Source organism: Balaenoptera ricei, chromosome 3 (genome assembly GCF_028023285.1).
Source record: "Balaenoptera ricei isolate mBalRic1 chromosome 3, mBalRic1.hap2, whole genome shotgun sequence".
NCBI lineage: Eukaryota > Metazoa > Chordata > Mammalia > Artiodactyla > Balaenopteridae > Balaenoptera > Balaenoptera ricei.
In genome coordinates, this window is record NC_082641.1 from 114251723 (window position 1) to 114269799 (window position 18077).

Here is an 18077-nt window from a genome sequence, read left to right on the forward strand (position 1 = left end):
CATTTTATTCATACATTTAATGTATGTAAAATGTAACTCTGGATCATCCTTTAGCTTCCCTATCAGCCTTTCCCAAATCATTTGATGACAAATCCTATTCTTTGGGTAGCCCAGGCTGATGCCTTGGAATCATTATTGACTCCTCCGTTCTCACATTCCCCGTTCTCTTCCATCAGGAAACCTTTTGTCTCCCAAAACATGTGAAATTTTCCATTTCTTACCACCCCACTGCTGTCACCCTGTCTGAGCCATGATCATCTCTTACCTAAATTGCTTCAACTCTGAACTGATCTCCCCGCTTTTTACCCCTGCTGCCCACCCCCGCCCCCATTATTCTTAACATGTGGGCCAGAGTGATTCTTTAAAATAATAAAAGTCTGAAAATGTCATGTCTTCACTCAGAGTTCTCAGATGGGTCCACATTTCACTTACCGTAAAAGCCAAAGCTCTTACCATATCCAGCATGGCTCTCTTACCTATTTGACCCCATTCCTTGTTTTCCCCTTCTTGTTTGCTTATTCTCAGGCTTCAGGGTCTTGCAGTTAACTTGAGTGTGCCAGGCATGCTCCCTCCTTGGGATTTTCACATTGCCTGTTGCCTTTGCCTGTACTAGTTTTCCCTTAGATATCTGCCTGGCTCACTCTTATTTCCTTAAAGTATTGACTCAGTTGGCGCCTTCTCAGAGAGGCTCAGCCCAGCCACCCTATTTAAAATTACACCTCTCCCACAGTGCTCCCCATCCACCTTCCTCTGCTTTATTTTTCTCCATACCATTTTTCACCTAACAAACTATACTGTATCACTTATTTATTGTCTTTTGTCTGTCTCCCTCCACTGGAATGTAAGCTACATGAGGACAAGGATTTTGGCCCCCTTTATTCACTTGTATATTCCCAGTTCCTAGAATTCTACCTCAATAAATAGACTTTTGAATGAATAACTTGAATCAATTTAACAAGTTCTCTGAATATGCTTAGTACTGTTTTTTTAAAAATTACATTCTAGTGGGAGAGACAAAAATCAAGTAAACCAACGAATAATTACAAATTGGTAGTACAGTGAAGGAAATGAATATAGTACTGGATTAGAGCTTAGGGAAAACCTACTTTATATAGAGTTAGATGATCAGGGAAGGTCTCTGGGATGATAGCTAAAGCTGAAGCCTTAGTGATGAGAGAGCTAGAAATTAGTGGTTGGAGCTTGAGGAAAGTGGTCCAGGCAGAGAATGGCATTTGTAAAATCTGTGAGGTACAGAAGATATTCCAGTACAGGAAGATAAATGCTTTTGAAAAATGAATTCTTACTATTATTTATTGGAAGCAGAAAGTATTTGCCTCTAGTTTTTGATTGACTCTTCTTAAATTTCAGCCTCCAAATTTGTATACCCCTAAATATACTGGAGAGAATTCTTTTGAAATAAGAATGACTCTTATAAATCCTCTCTTTAGTAAGAATTTTAGTATAGTTGAGGTACATCTGCACTTTGGTTTTAAAGTAGGTTTTTTCCCCCTAACTATACAAGAAATTCATGTTTATTTTAAGATGTCCAGAATTGCATGAAGCCGAAAGTAAAAAGTACCCTGAACCCCACCCTACCCCCATGGCTAATATCCTTTCAAATGCTTTGTATTCACATTCTCATTCATTAGACAAATATTTATTGAGCATATGTATCACTAGGCTTACAGTGATGAGTGAAACAGATATGGCTCTTCTCATTTACATTCTTGCCAGGTTGTACAGGTAAATGTAAAAACATAGATATGTTAAGTGCTACGAAATAGAGGTAGGTGAAGCAGTAAGTGCGTATAATAGGGGACTTTCACCTAGGCAAGGTAGTCTGGGAAGGCTTCCCTGAAGAAGGGATGCTTGAGCTGAAATAGAATTAAAGTGTGTGTGTGTGTGTGTGTGTGTGTGAGTGTGTATGTTTTGTAATGTGATAGATTCTTTTGTAATGCATGATATCTCTTAATTTTATAAGATTTTCATTTATGGTTGAGGTGCCACTCTTTTTCTTTGGATTTCCAAGGTACTGCTCTGTGTTGTTATTGTTCAGTTGATAGTTGCAGTTTTTCAGAAGAATTTCAGGGAACCTAATACACAGGGATTTCTGAAGCTCATAATTAAATCCCAGGTTTCTTTCTAGCTGTCTGAAATGACAAAACCCATTAGTGAAAGAGTCATCTAGTTAGGTCTTCGTAAACCAGAGGTAAACTATAAAAAGCCAAGGTAATAGCACATAATGTGTTTACAGTTATTTTCTTAAGTCCCTCCAAGTTCTGATGTACGAAGTAGCACACATTCCTATCTACTCAGTTACTGGCCTTCTGTGCTTGCTGTATATATTTTTTACTCTGTTTTAATACCCCATCTCTGTTGAGTATCATATGGAAATCTATAGTAAAACTAAGTGATGTGCTAAACAGCATATGAAGCTCTTCATAACATCTTCTCTTTTTCCCATTATTCTTTATGATCATTGAGATTACAGATAGTATCTTTTAAGCCTCAGTTCCTAGCACAGAGTATTCCTGGCTTACTAGGCACCCAATAAATTTGAATAAATCAAATTCAACTCTTACTTATCTTTGTATCATCCTCCAAATTTTTATATTCATTCCTCCTGTCTTGAGCTTTAAGTGTCACATGTGCTTGGACTTGGATCAGTACTTGCTTCCTTATACCCCTCCACCATCACCTTTTTGCTTCATCTTGGCAATAACTAGAATTCCCCTTTTTGGGTGAGCGGTGTCTAATTCTTTCAGCTTTTAAACCTTTCCTTCCTTTTTTTTTTTGGTTGTGTATGTGGAGTCTTAGTTCCCCGACCAGGAATCAAATCCGCACCCCCTACATTGGAAGTGCAGAGTCTTACCGCTGGACTGCCAGGAAAGTCCTCAACCTTTACCTTTCTTGACTGCCCCATTTCTCTTCTTGGTGGTCAGCAAGTCCTATGGATTGTTTATCTGTAATGTCCCTCATAACTCTTCCTTTTCTATCTCTACTACCGTCACTACCTGGTCTGCGTACCACCACCCTGGTGCGGCTTCCTCTCATAGTTGGATTACATGTTTTCCATTTACCCTCTCTGCCCCTCTTGGTTAAGTCTTTACTTGGCTATGTGCTGTTGCCATTTTTGTCTTCTCAAAATGGCTCTTTGAACATGTCTTTCTGCTTAGATAGAACTCTGTACTGCATATAGGATTACTTCTAGCAGCCTGACTCCTTTACCTTATACTGTCTTTCTTTCTTTGGCTTTCATTCTGTGGTGGTATCTTTCCCTTTAGCTTCACGATCTAGCTGATTGTCTCCTCCTAGTCTTTCTTGCCTCATTTGGCTTAATGATACTTGGTTTTCCTTATTCTTGTCCTTTATTACCAACTGGATTATGAATTATAGATTGTCATATTCCTTTTTGGATCTTGTGATAGTCATTCCTGAAATCTGTGCTAATATCGTGAGCAGTTATCCACACCTAATCATTAAGGCTTTTATTCACTTAAGTGCTGTGTGTGTGTGTGTGTGTGTGTGTGTGTGTGTGTTTGGGTGGGGGGAACAGGGAGCCTGTCGGAGCTAGGTTATTGTACATTTGCTGAGCCCTCCACTTTTTGCTGTCACCAGCCATTTGAAGCACAGTTAATTCCTTCTTAACAACCGTATTCACAAGTGTGTAATCTTTTCACCTTTTCCTCCCCTGTTTTCCAGTTATATTGGCATAATTCCTCTTCCTTTCTGTTCTTTTTATGGTTCCCCTAAATAGATAGAAGTTTGAAAGTGATCACTAGATATCATTATATTCACTCAAAACTGCAGTACTGATGAGAATTGACTTACTTTACACAGATTATCCTGTGTATTTCCTAATGGGATATTAGATTTTGGGGGATTCTCTGGGTTTTAAGCTAGAAATAGAAATTCCCTGAAAGATATCTTGGGCATTGTTCAATTTAGTTTGTGAGATTTGTTTGTTTGTTTGTTTGTTTTATTGACTTCTTTGTTAGCCTCCTATGCATTGTTTTAAGAAGACTTGGCTTTTAAGAAGGCTCAGTTACTATTTAGCATTCAAAAAGGTTGGGTTAGTATGACTCCAGAAGAGCAAAAAGAAAACAGAATTTGTCTTCTGTCCCCAGTTATGCTATTGAAACATGGCTTTAACATTTATAAATAATAACTATTTTGAAAGAGCTTCTCGTGGAGGTTTATTGCAAAAGAAAATAACTCCATGATTTAAGTTCCTTGAAGCCTACTGATATTTTGGTTTTCATAGGAACTAAATAAGTCACCTTTAAAGAGTAATAACAAATATTTTATTCTCAATGGTGTACTTTAGGTTAGCTTCAATGTATTAGGTGGCCCAGGATGAGGATGACAGAGGCACAAATAGAATTTGCTCAGAAGCCAGGTTTTCATGTAGGGTATTGTCTTACATATCTGGGCTGTCAAATGCATCTTCTCATCTACTTAGAAGAAAACTCGGGAGGTAAGCAAGCCCTGGAGCACTTGAAAGTACCAGAGGTACAAAATACGTACTCTGTGCTAAGTAGGTCCTTTTGGAGTTAGAAGAAAAGTTCATTTTCCTTAGGTAGTTTATACATCATTAGGTAGTAGCCAAGCTTCTCCAAAATCAACACTCAGGAATGTGGGAGAAGCTGTGAGGAATGGAGAAAGGGGAGGCAAGAAAGGAGAATGAGAACAAGAAAGAAGGGAGAGCAGTAGATACTGGTGGGAAGTGATGGGGAACATCAGAAAGGACTTTGGGACAGGAGGAAAGAAAAAGCTGCCTTATTTCTTCTAAGATATGCATTTTTTCCACCTCATAACATCTCTGAAATTGGTATGTGTCTTACAGCCGATGGCATCTGAATATTGGTTTTGGCTAGGTGGCAGTTTTGATGTTGTTGTCATTGCACGTGCATGATCTCTGCCTTTGCTGTTTTCATTGCTGTCATTTCTTTCATTTACACCCTCTGGGAAGATCAAGGAAGCAACAGTATCAAAACTTGCAGGATGGGTGTCAGTGGCTTGAACAACAATCCCGGAGTAATATTGGAACACTCTTCAGACCTACAGTCTTGATGGCAGAAGGATGATATTATGAAGAAAAAAATCTAAGCAATGAGAAAGCATGGTGTGATAGTTTAATTTGCAGCCTTTTCTTCCTTCAAGGTTCATAAAATAATGGAACCTCTTAAGTAGATGGCTTTGTATATTTGATGAAATAAAGTAACCCAGCTGTGTATTTAAAATCCTGAGCCTGATGTCAAAAAATTTCATGATTATTGCAATAATAATGACTACAGTTTCCCTTTGCTCAATATGTACTATGCCAGGCATTAATTGTGTATCTCATTTAATTCTCAGAACTGATACTCATTATACAAAATAGGAAAAATGGATATTTAGGTGTGTTAGATTCAGAATTTGAACCCTAGTTCATTAGACTTCAAATCTGGTGTTTTTGTGTGTTACAATACGTATATGAATATCCCTGTGTAGATTAGCCTTATTGTATGTATCTAGTCACTTTCCTTGTTCTACCACCTATGTTCCAGCAAACTGAACTGTAGTATTTCCCCATCCTGGTAGATAAAAACTCTGATTTTATGTCTTTATCAGAATAGCATTTATGCCTAAGATATAGCTACTTCATGCTTTTTGTCTCCCTCCACTCCCTTCCCCCAAGGGCCATCCCTTGAATTTCTTTTAGCATCCTATACACCCTAGGGGATCTGCCATTCTCCATGGTGTATTGCAGATAGGAATGGGCACATCTTAGTTGATTATTAATTTGTAATTCTTACGGTTAAGGTCTGGACCTGATTTATCTTTTAACCCTTTAGCATCTAGTTTAGTGGCTCGCCCTTTTTAGGTACACTCAGTAAGTATGTGTTGTATAAATAAGAGTATAAGTCTGCTATTGAGTTTAGCATGGGTGGTATATATTTGTGCCTCAGTAGACCCTGACAGCATTGTAGAAAGGGAGTAGAGAGGACCAAATTTAACTACCCAGCAATCTGTAACCTCTAAAGGCTGAAGTTAATGAATATAGCGTTTTGGGACTTTTCTCTATTACTGGGATAAGTTTAGAGATAATATAGAAGAGTATTGTTGTTGGTTGTGAATACAACCAGCTGTTTGAATTGAGGATGGGTGTTCTCAGTGTTTCTAAATTCATTTTATTTAGTGAAAGGCGAAGGGGGTGTGAAAAATTGAACCAACTTTTCAATAAGAGATTTAAAATTAAACCTTTTGGGTACTAGAAAACCTGACCATACTCTTATTTTCAAAGGTATTGCAGGTTCACTGGGACTCATATTGCATATGCTAGTATTTGCAAATCAAAAATATTATTATTTTACTCTATTTTTTGTATACATAATGAAAAAATTCTATCGTAATGGAGGACTTTTGTGAGGGTAGTAAAATAAATCTGTTGCTCTATCCCAAGCACTCTGATACTTTTATTTCAATTTGTGGACCAATGTCTTATTTTAAATATATATTTTACAGAAAAGATGACGGGAGAAAATTGATCTATCACATGGGTACCATAAAACAGTTTTACCAGGACTTCCCGGGTGGCACAGTGGTTAAGAATCCGCCTGCCAATGCAGGGGACATGGGTTCGAGCCCTGGTCCGGGAATATCGCACATGCCGCGGAGCAAGTAAGCCCGTGCGCCACAACTACTGAGCCTGTGCTCTAGAACCCGTGAGCCACAACTACTGAGCCTGTGTGCCACAACTGCTGAAGCCCATGCACCTAGAGCCCGTGCTGCACAACAAGAGAAGCCACCACAATGAGAAGTCCGCGCATCGCAACAAAGAGCAGCTCCCGCTCGCCGCAACTAGAGAAAGCCCGTGTGCAGCAACGAAGACCCAATCCAGCCATAAATTAAAAAAATAAATAAATAAAATTTAAAATGAAAAAAAAAGAAAAGCTTATGCTATATTTAGGTCTTCATGAGCCAATGATAATTGGTTCAGGAAAACACCCATTCAAAATGAAACCACTTAGAATGCAGACCAGTATTTCATACTGAATTGTGAATAAAAGGTCTGATTGGGACTTTATCTTAAAAACTTAAAATTTTGGAAAATCATTAGGTTATAATTGTAAACATGCATTAAGTTTTATAATGAACAAAGACTGAAGTGAGTATGGATAGGCTTAATTTTTCTCACAGAACAATTTAGTAGCATGATATGACATCCTTCATGTTTGACATTTGTGGTACTAATATTAAGAGCATTTTTATTTTTGTGAAAATATTCATTAAAATATATATGGATTTTCCCATGGACTTCTGTTAATCCGTTGACAGTGAAGTTATTATTGCTTACTGATAACTATAAAAGTGGTGAATTTCCCAAACTCACTGTTCATCATTAGTGCAAACCACTGCAGGAGTACTGTCCATCTGGGTCATATTGCATTCTTCCTGTGGGTCTCAGAGGCAAAGGGAACCGCACATCTGACGCTTATGTTGCTTGATGGGCCATGATTGATAAAGTCCTTTGTCTTTCTCTGACTCAGGAGTCTCATGTTCTTTGACGGTATGCATGAAACAACAATAGACTTATTTGTTTATAGGATAATAAGGTAAAATTAAATCCCAGACCTTGCATCTTTTGCTCTCATTTTAATAGACTTTATGAAATGTTACAGTTTTTGCAGAATTTGCAGTTTTACTTGTGGTTTAGAAGCTGTTATAGTAAGGGAGATGCTAGTGAACAAGAACTAATTATAAGTGATCAGTACACTAGTAAATTTTTAAAAAATATTTTAAATTGAAGTATATCTTAAAATAAAGTGCACAAATCTTATGTGTATAGCTCAGTGAACTTTTATGTATGTGTACATCTATACCACCATCACCCAGATCAAGATATAGAAATTTTCTAGCTCCCCAGAAGGCTGTCTTGTCCCCTCTTAGTAATATTCTTGCCTCTGATGCCATAGGTTAGTTTTGCCTGTTTTTCAGTGTCATGTAGTTGGAATGATAAAATGTGTATCTGATGTCTTCAGTATATCAATGCGATTCATGCATGTTTTACATGTGTGTGTTCTTTTTCATTGCTGTGAAGTATTCTGTTGTATGAATTTATTACTATGACTTATCTACCCACTCTACTGTTGATGAATATTTGGGTTATTTCCAATTTGGGACTATTACAAATAAAGTTGTTATGAACATGTACTTGCCTTTAGGTTGACATAGCACTTGTTTCTGTTGGATATATACCTAGGAATGGAATTGCTGGGTCATAGGGACCTATGTTTAGCATTAGTAGATGTTGTCAAACAATTTTCCAAAGTGGTTGGGCTAGTTTATATTTTTGCTAGCAATATGTAAGAATTGTTCTGATTGTCATGAACACCTTCTCTCTCTCTCTCTTTTTTTTTTTTAAGTCTAGCTATTCTGGTAGATGTGGTGTGATATTTCACTGTCTTTGTTTGTTTTTTACATTTCTTTGATAACTAATGCTGTTGAGTCCATTTTACCATCTAATGGCAATTTTGATGTCTTTTGTGAAGTGCCTGATCAGGTCTTTTACTTATTCACTAGTGAATTTTTATAATCAATTTTGCTCCCTTTTTAAACTTTAGATAACAAGTACTTGGATTACTTGCACATACCAGTTATGCAGTTTGGAAAGTTATAAAACATTTTTAGAAAGAATTCAATTAAACATGTTTAAAATTTTTAATCATTCCATATTTAAAGAGGTGAGTGCAAAGTTTGTCCCTTCTCCTTTCCCAGTGCTAGAAATTCATGTGTGAATAGCATGTTTGAGTTTATAAAGCATCTGTTACATGTATGTATATGTATATGTGTGTTTTCAGTACTTCAGGCACACATTATTTTATTACTTCATCATTTTAATGACTTAGGAACCATCATCCCTATTTCACAGAAAAATTAATAGGCTAAGAAAGAGTGATACCTGGTCATGGTCATATACCTAGTAAAGGACAGAATCTGATCCTCTTCTGTTTTCATTACATTGATAATACTTCAAAAAATTAAAAATAGTGCATTTTTGAGTTATAAAATATTTAAATGTAGAAAAGTAGAGAAAATAATATATGTGATGATTTGTCAGATTTTCTTCAAATCCAGTTTTAAAAGAAACACAGCTAAAGCTTTTCCATTTGTTCTTCCACCTTCTTTCTTCTTTCACCAGAGGTAGTCAGTATTCAGTATCCTGAGTTTGGTATGTATCATTTCCATGCATACTTTTATTCTCTTACTATATCTGTGCATGTCCATAAAGAACTCCTTTTTTTTGTTTTAAATTTTATACAGTTGCTCTTTTTTACAAATTGCTTTTTTTAAAACTCTCTACTCACTTATTTAATAAATAAGCACTGTTCTAGGTCCAGGGGAATATGATGATGGATAAAGAATACAAGGCTACCTGCCTACTAACATGTCTGTGGGGAAGACATGTAGTTAATAAATAAAATCCATATGATATCAGATTATTATAAATGTCATGAAAGAAAATTGAGCAGGACCAGGGGATAGAGAATGATGCAGGAGTGGGATGTATGCTCTTTTAGATAAAGTGGTCAGGGAAGTCCTTTTTCAGGAGGTGACTTTTGAGCAGCTGAATTAATTGAGAGAGAAAGCCACGTTAAGATCTGGGAGAGGAGAATTCCATGGGAGGGAACATCAAGTGCAAAGGCCTTGAGGTAGAAATGACTTTGGAACATTTGAGAAATGGAAAGCCTTCAAGTGTGGTTACGTGCAAAGTTAGCTAGGAGAATGCTAAAAATGAGTTTGGAGGAGAAGCCAAAGGCTGGATCATGTAGGTCCTATAAAGTAATGTTAAAGAATTTGGATACTGAGTGTAATGGGAAACTGCTGGATGAATTTTGAGCAGAGAAATGACATGGTTTGATATACTTTTAAGATTACTTTTACACTGGAATTCTGTGTATTAGAAAAGAATATAGAAGTTCTTTCTATATAGGTATGGAAAGATCTTGAAGATACATTGTTTATACATTTTTCTGTACCTTTTTTTCTTTTCAATATACCACCATTTGTGTAAAAAAAGTTATGATTATTTATATATCTGTATTTGTAAAATTTCTCTGGAAAGACATAAAAGACAATACAAGAGGGATTGCCTGTGAGAAGGGGACCTGAAGATGGGGCAAAAAATAGGAAGGAAGCTGACCACTCTGCACTTTGCATAGCAGGAAAATATTTTAAAATTGTTAACAGAAAGTGTACACATCTTCAGTATTCAGCCAGCCAAATTTTCACAAGGTGACTCTCTCATAAACTCACCCAGAGCAAGATGAAGAACTTTACCAGGATGGCAGAAACCCTCAAGCTCCCTTCCAGTCAATACCCCCACCCTTCCCTTTAAAGGGTAACCACCATCCTGAGTTCTAATAGCATGCATGAGTTTCACCTGTTTTTTTGTAATAGCACTGTTAACTCCATTCTGTTCTATAGTAGATAATAGATTATCTCCTATTTTATTTATTTATTTAATTTATTTGGCTGCATCAGGTCTTGGCTGTGGCACTTGGGATATTTGTTGCGGCACGTGGGATCTTTCCCTGCGGGGCACAGGCTCTCTAGTTGTGGCACGTGGGCTCCAGAGCACGCAGGCTCAGTAGTTGTGGCTCACGGGCTCTAGAGCGTGTGGGCTTAGTTGCCCCGCAGCATGTGGGATCTTAGTTCCCTGACCAGGGATCGAACCCGCGTCCCCTGCATTGGAAGGCGGATTCTTAACCACTGGACCACCAGGGAAGTCCTTCTACTTTTATCTTAGCATTATGCCTTTGTTAAAAGGTTAAAAAAATACAGAAGCATATAGAACAAATCATGCAGGACCCCTTTCTATTTTGCTTGTCTTCCATTCCATGCCTCTCCCCAGAGGTAACTGCAATGAATAATTTAGTATGTAGCCTTTTAGTCCTTGTTTTGGGTTTATATAGACAAATAACTTTCCCCTTTTTCCTTGTTAGTACGTAATATGGTTAGTATTTAATAGTAATAGTGATACTAGATTAGTAGTTAACATTTATTAAGCACTTTCTGGTGGTTAACTACTAATCTAGTATCTGGTCTTCAAGCTTCTCTGCTTTTGTCTCTCCCTTCTTCAACATATCATTGCTCATACATGCTCTCTCTCATACACATGCACTACTCTGTTTAGCCTCTGTTATATTCTAGTATTACAGAATAAGGTCTCAGTCAGCCAGGCCTATCTGCTCTCTATCCTAGAAAATGCTCTCTTCATATCTGCCCATGTATTTTTTTGTTTGTGCCCCTTTTCCTTTGAAATTTTCCTTCTCATCTCAGACAACCAAATCATGCCTTTACTTTCGGACCCAGATGGCTTATTCTATATCCTTAATGTTGCTACAACTGAAGTAAGCCTTTCTTACAGTTTGTTTAACTCATAACACGTTATACTGTGTGACCTGTTACTGAAAAACGTGCTTTCATCTTTTTGTTATATTTCTTTGGTTTAATGTAGGCAGTTTTGCTTACCTGATGAAAATTATCCTGTGTAACATTGGGAAAGATGTCCTGCATAGGGTTAGGCATATCCATCCATACATAAGGAATATACCTTCACTTCCCTGCACCCTTCCTCCCATGGTTCCAGCATGGCAGTCTGGATAGCCACTAAGCATCTGAGCACATCTCTGACTTCCCAGTGGCAGCAGATTGAGTGGAGTTTGAGTTTAGTGAAATGGGCTGTAAGTTGTTCTCTGCACTCTGTATAGTCTGGCCTTGCAAGTAGGGAGAAGTCAGTCTAATTGAAGATTGTGCAGTTCCTAGTGACAGGTGCCAAGAGGTTATATGATACAGGTTTCTTGGGTGTGGTGTACAGTGTGAATAAATGCTTGCAGCTCTTAGCCCTTTTTTGATCAATTAAGCACTTTTTAAAGGAGGAACCGTAACGCTCCATAGCTCTACATGTAACCCTTTTCTCCTAAAGAGGAGTCAGTCAGTGCTCCTATATTTTTCCTTTTCTGGATCAGCACCTAGAATAGTGCCTGGCACTTAGTAGGCTCTTAGTAAGCACATATTGAAAGAATGAATCAGTTGGCTCTTAAGATGAAATTATTTGGTATATGACTTTTTTTTTTTTAAAGTACCATGGCTGTTCACAGTACATGGCGACAAGCAATCAATACTTATTTGTTGAATTTAACTCTATTTTATTTTACTTTACGTTTACCTGAGTTTTAACTGAGCACATGTATTCTTTTCTGGGAAGATGCACCCCAATCCAGAATAGGCTTGATGCTAGAATTTGCTAGTATTTGTCAAAGACAGAGCTGCAGTGTTATTTGGCAATTTTAGACATAAGAACGGAAGCATCTTTTGTTACTGACATCCTTTTTCCAAACATTACTCCTGCTATTTCACTAGCTACTCATTGTCTGCGGTTGGCTGTGTAGTGACCACAGGGGACTGTACCACTCTTACCGGTGGAGTACCACTGCGTATTACTTCATCTTGTCACCATCACCAAGGGCTTCTTCAGGGTGTAGAATGGTGGTCTGCCTGGAGCAGGTTCATTAACTTAACATGCTTAAAATATCAGAGAAGGCAATAGGAATTATGAAATTATAAACTATCTTTTTTGGGATTAAACTTTGAATTTATTCTCTTTAAATCTAGCATTCTTCATTTTAAAAGTAGATACTTCCCATTTTTCTGGCAGTTAAGTATGTTATAATTTATTTGAGGGTTTGGTACATCTTATGACAACTTCTAATAAAATTTGCATCTATAATAATAATGTGACTTGAGTACTACTGTGACTTTTGCCCAAATCTTACAAGTCTGTGAAACATTTTAAAGAGAATAATGACCCTAGGGAAGAGCTAGATTTCTCTTAAGACTTTTGTTCAAATCAGGATAATATCATGTTCAAAACTGACACAGCACATAACCTGGATTTCAATGAAGAAAAGTACATTAGAATCAAACCTTAGATTTGGGGGCTTCTGACTGAAAGAAATAAAGGTCTAGGGGCTGTTTTTTTTTTTTTTTGGTGGGGGGATAATACCTAGAAAGTAGAGCACCCTACTTTGCTTTTGGTTATCATTTGGCATTGCCAGTGAATTATTTGTTCATATTATGAAGAAGGAAGTGAGTGGTCACAGGACTAAGAAAATTTCTCTTTCTAGACGTAGGTTTTTTGTTTTACTTTGTAAACCTTTTCTGCTGTTATTTAAAAGTAATATGCTTTTCAAATTATATTGATTTAAATGTATGTTAATTGCATTCATTTAAATTTTCCCCCTTTCTCTTTCAGGACTTGAACCAATGAAAGAAGCTTATGGCACTTATGAAGATAAATGTCACTCCTCCCTTTTTAATTGGAATTTTTGTCTAGGACTTGTATATGACTTTTCACTTGTGATCTGACTTTGAGTTGCAGGAAGGTTTCTGAAGATTTAAATCAAATGACGTCAATGGCCAGCTTGTTTTCTTTTACTAGTCCAGCAGTAAAGCGATTGTTGGGCTGGAAGCAAGGTGATGAAGAGGAGAAATGGGCAGAAAAGGCAGTCGATGCTTTGGTGAAAAAGCTAAAAAAGAAAAAGGGTGCCATGGAGGAACTGGAGAAAGCCTTGAGCAGTCCAGGACAGCCAAGCAAATGTGTCACTATTCCCAGATCTTTAGATGGACGCCTGCAGGTTTCTCACAGAAAAGGCTTGCCCCATGTTATATATTGTCGTGTTTGGCGCTGGCCTGATTTGCAGAGTCATCATGAGCTAAAGCCATTGGATATTTGTGAATTTCCTTTTGGATCTAAGCAAAAAGAAGTTTGTATCAACCCATACCACTATAAGAGAGTGGAGAGTCCAGGTAGGTTTTAACTCCTCTGGGAAAAATTATAAAAACTTTTCTCTTTCTGATTTGCATTTGACTGAATTTAGTAATTAAAAAGGTTATTTTAGCTTTATGTTTCCTTCTTAAAGATTTTAATCTTGGGAGGAATACTGGATTTTGAATTTAGCTTAATATATGGATGATACAGCTCCCAAGTGGCTTGTTCTAATTCATTGTTCGCTGTAAGCAGCCAGTCGTATATACACTCTGCCAGTCCTCTATTTTATCTAAAGTCTAAGTTCCATGTGTGTACTACATCCCACTCCTTTTTGTTTATTTTTTATTTATTCCAGCATTGTATTTTCCCTCTCTGCTAGACTTTTTCTGAAAGCATACAAGCATGTCATGATACAGCCCAACTTCAAATAAAAGTTAAGAATTTCTGTCTTGACCTCAAGAATATGCCCCCACCTCCAGTCTACCTTTTATAGTAGTCTCCATGTTTATTATCTCCACATTACTTTCTTCCTGTTCTTTCTTGATACCCCTCTAGTTAGTCTTTCTTCCCTACCATTTGACTTGTCAAATTCACTAATGACTGCTTTCTTACAGATAGAGGGGTCATTCATTCTCAGTCCTCATCTTACTTGCCCTCTCAACATCATTTGATACAGTTGCTCTTTTTCCCTCCCACTCAAAACTTTTTTATATTGGCTTCTGAAACACTACACTCTCCTAGTTTTCCTACCTCACTGGCTGTTTTTGCTTAGTCTCTTTGTTGGCTATTTTCCTGTTTTCATAGGAGTCAGTCCCTGGACTTTTTCTCCATCTATATTTTTCCTCTGTGTACTCTTATGTTATCACATGTCCTAAAACTGTCTATAAGCTCATGCGCACATTTTGAACTCCAGAGTCAGCTTCTCCTGACTCTGTATCCAGTCGCCTATTTAACATCTCCACCCGAATGTCTAATAAACATCAGATTTAATATGTCTAAATAGGACTTTGGATTTGTTTTTCCCACCAAGTCTTTTTTTTCCTCCAGTTTTCCCAGTTGAAGTACATGGCACTAGCATTCATGTAATTGCTCCCTAGAAGTCATCTTTTATTTCTCTCTTAGGTTCTGTGTTTGAGCTATGAGCAAATGCTGTTTGCTGTACCTTCAAAATATATCTTGATCATATCATCTCACCATCTCTAACAGCAGTACTCCAGTACAGACCATCATCATCTTTCACCTTAAGTAGTCTAATTGGTCTCTCTGTCTTTTTTCTTTCCCCCAACCCATTCTGTTTTCTATTATAGCATCCAGAGTGATCTTTAGAAAATATATATCAAATCATGTCAGTCCCTGCCCAAAACACTTTAAAGGCTTTCTGTCACACTTAGAACAGATTTCTACAAGGGCCTACATGACCTATCCTCAAACTTCCTCTGTTCCTTGGACTTGCCATACTCCTGCATCCAGGCTTTTTTCCAATGCTGTTTCCTCTACTTAGAGTACTCTCCCCCCAGGATCTTTTCATGTCACATTTTCTCATTTCATTTAGTCCTTGCTCAAATGCCCCCATCACTACTTGACTCTATTAGGTATTTATTTTTTTTATTGACTGATGTGAGAAGGACCTTCCTCTGGCTCATTCTGTACTGCATTCCCAGTGCCTAGAATAGTATTATTACCTAGAACTTAGTAGGGAGTGCTCAGTAAATATTTTTTTGTATTGAATGAATTATATAAGCTGAGATACTAGCTGGGTACATTAGTTATCTATTGCTGCATAACAAAGTACCACAAGGTAAGTGGCTTAACACATGTTAATTATCTCACAGTTTCTGTCAGTCAGGAGTCCAGGCATGGCTTAACTGGGTCCTTTGCAAGGCTGTACTCTAGGTATTGGTCAGGACTTGGGTCTTACCGGAGGCTCAACTGAGAAAGGATCTCCTTCCCAGCTCATGTGATTATTATCAGGATTCAGTTCCTTGCAGGCTGTTGGACTCTTGTCTGGTTGTTGACTGGAGGCTGCCTTCATTTGCTTGCCATGGGACCTTCTCTATAGGTAGCTCACATTCATGGCCACTTACTTCTTCAAAGCCAGTAAGAAAGGGTCTTCTTGCTAGAAGGAACATTGTATTCTTGTGGAATGTTATTGCGTACATCCTGTCACTTTTGCCATATGCTATTGGTTAGAAGCAAGTCACAGATAATATACTCAGAGGGAGGGGGATTACTCCAGGGGTAAATACCCAGAGGCAGGAATCATGGTAGCCACCTTAGTCTGCGGGCCTCCGCTGGATTTCACTGAAGATAATATAAGAGCCCAGTATGGTAAAAAAGCTATAAAAATAACATTGATTGTGGAGACTAGAAAAAAAAAAAAAATAGTAGTAATGGTGCTCTCAGGGAAAGTTCATTTTAAGGGCTTTAGGGCTGCCAGGTGGTATTTGAGGTGATTCTCAATTTCTTGTTGAATCCAAGGAGAGCTGTAGCCTGAGGAATTGATGAGGAAAGGAAGATGTGAGGATTTAATAGAGAAGTGTAGTTTGGAAAGTTCCCAGGCTTGATATTTGCTAGAAGTTGTTGGAAAGAAAGTCAAGGAATTTAGTGTATTCCCCCATAGCTAGGGTGTGTCCAATAATCAGTCAATAGAAATGTCTTATTTTTGTAATCTGTCTTTCTCAGCTGTGATTCATTCTGTAGAAAAGACTGGGGCTTAGGCCTGGTATGCTTAAGCAAGTTAAGCAGCTGTGGCACAGGATGGATCACTTTATAGTACCAGTATTAATAAAGTCATAATAATAGTAACAGTAATAGTAATAGTAATGAACACTTATTGAGCACTTAAGGACTAGACACTTTCCTAATCCTATGAGGTTATTCCTTCATAGGGTTAGAAAATGGTACTAACATTTTACAGCACTCTAAGTTTACCAGTAAGTTTACAGATAAGGAAACCAAAACTTAATAGGGAAGTAACTTATATAAGATCACATATAGTGGAGCCAGAAAGTATTGCAGAATGGTAAAAAAAAAAAGGATGGAAAATAGTTGGAAAGTGATAAAGAAAAGAAAAATAGAGGGCCAACCCAGGTGATCCAGCGTTTAATAGGCAGTATTGTCTACTGGTTAAGACTATGTTCTGGAACCAGACTTTCTGGATTTGAATCCTGACTTTACCAATACTATCAGTGTGACCACAGGCAAATTAATTAACCTTTCTGTGACTTTGTTTCCTCATCTGTAAAATGGGAATAATAATACGTACTTCAGGTTAGTTACGAGAATTAGGTGAGTTAATGCATGAAAAGTGCTTAGATAAAACATTAACTGGCTCAGAATAAGTTTCAAATTAAATATTCCAATAAAATAATACATTCTAGAAATCAAGCATTGGAGAAAATGGGAAGGAGAAAATTATCAAAGAAATAGTACTAGAATAGTTCCCAGAACTGAAAATTGAAAGGGCCCAGTGACTGAGTAACCAGAGCAAGGGGCAGAAAAAAGACCCACACATGAAATTTTAGCATATCATGGATAAAAAGAAGATTTTGAAAGCTCTCAGAAAAGTCAGGGCACATAGAAAAGACTGAGAATGAGAATACTGGATTTCTCAATGCAGTTTTAGATTCTAGAAGAAAATGAAGCAGTGCCCCCCAAATTCAGAAAGAAAAAGTTATCTATTCTGGAATCTGTCTGCAGATAAACATAAGACAAGATATTTTCATATAGGCGAGGGCTCAAAATTTCTCTTCCTTACATCCTTCCGTAGGAAGCTAATAAAGAATGAGGTCCAGGAAATGGGATCCAGCAAGAGAGAAGAGAAGGGGAGGTTCAAGGACCTCAGATTTGTAGGAGATTTAAGTAGCAGCCAGTCTAGATTATAGCAAAGGATGGAGAATCAGGGGAGAAAATGGAATCAATAGATTATTTGTTTATTTGTGGGATCTGGAAAATAATATTGATGGGAATTTGATAGATCTGTTGGACTTCTGGAAATTAGTGGTACAAACTTGAGATTAATTAAATGAAGGACCAAGGCAATAATTAACTTTAATAAAAACATTGTTCAAGGAAAAATATAATCATAATATATACTTGGCTCAGCAGTGAATTGTATTTATATAATTTGTATAACATATAAAATATAGGGCTTCCCTGGTGGTGCGGTGGTTGGGGGTCTGCCTGCCGATGCAGGGGATGCGGGTTCGAGCCCTGGTCTGGGAGGATCCCACATGCCGCGGAGCAACTAGGCCCGTGAGCC

General features: G+C 37.5%; 1 protein-coding gene across 3 annotated transcripts in view; it reads left to right on the forward strand.

Annotated features, from left to right (window-relative positions):
• The window catches only part of SMAD5 (SMAD family member 5), a 53259-nt gene that overhangs the window by 5828 nt on the left and 29354 nt on the right, over nt 1-18077 (forward strand). For all 3 annotated transcript variants that reach the window (XR_009502395.1, XM_059917151.1, XM_059917153.1), the window contains exon 2: nt 13301-13854. Coding sequence is in view for 2 of the 3 variants with exons in the window: in XM_059917151.1 (XP_059773134.1) it covers nt 13452-13854 (403 nt within the window). In the remaining variant the exon portion in view is untranslated. The remainder of the gene's footprint in view (nt 1-13300; nt 13855-18077) is intronic.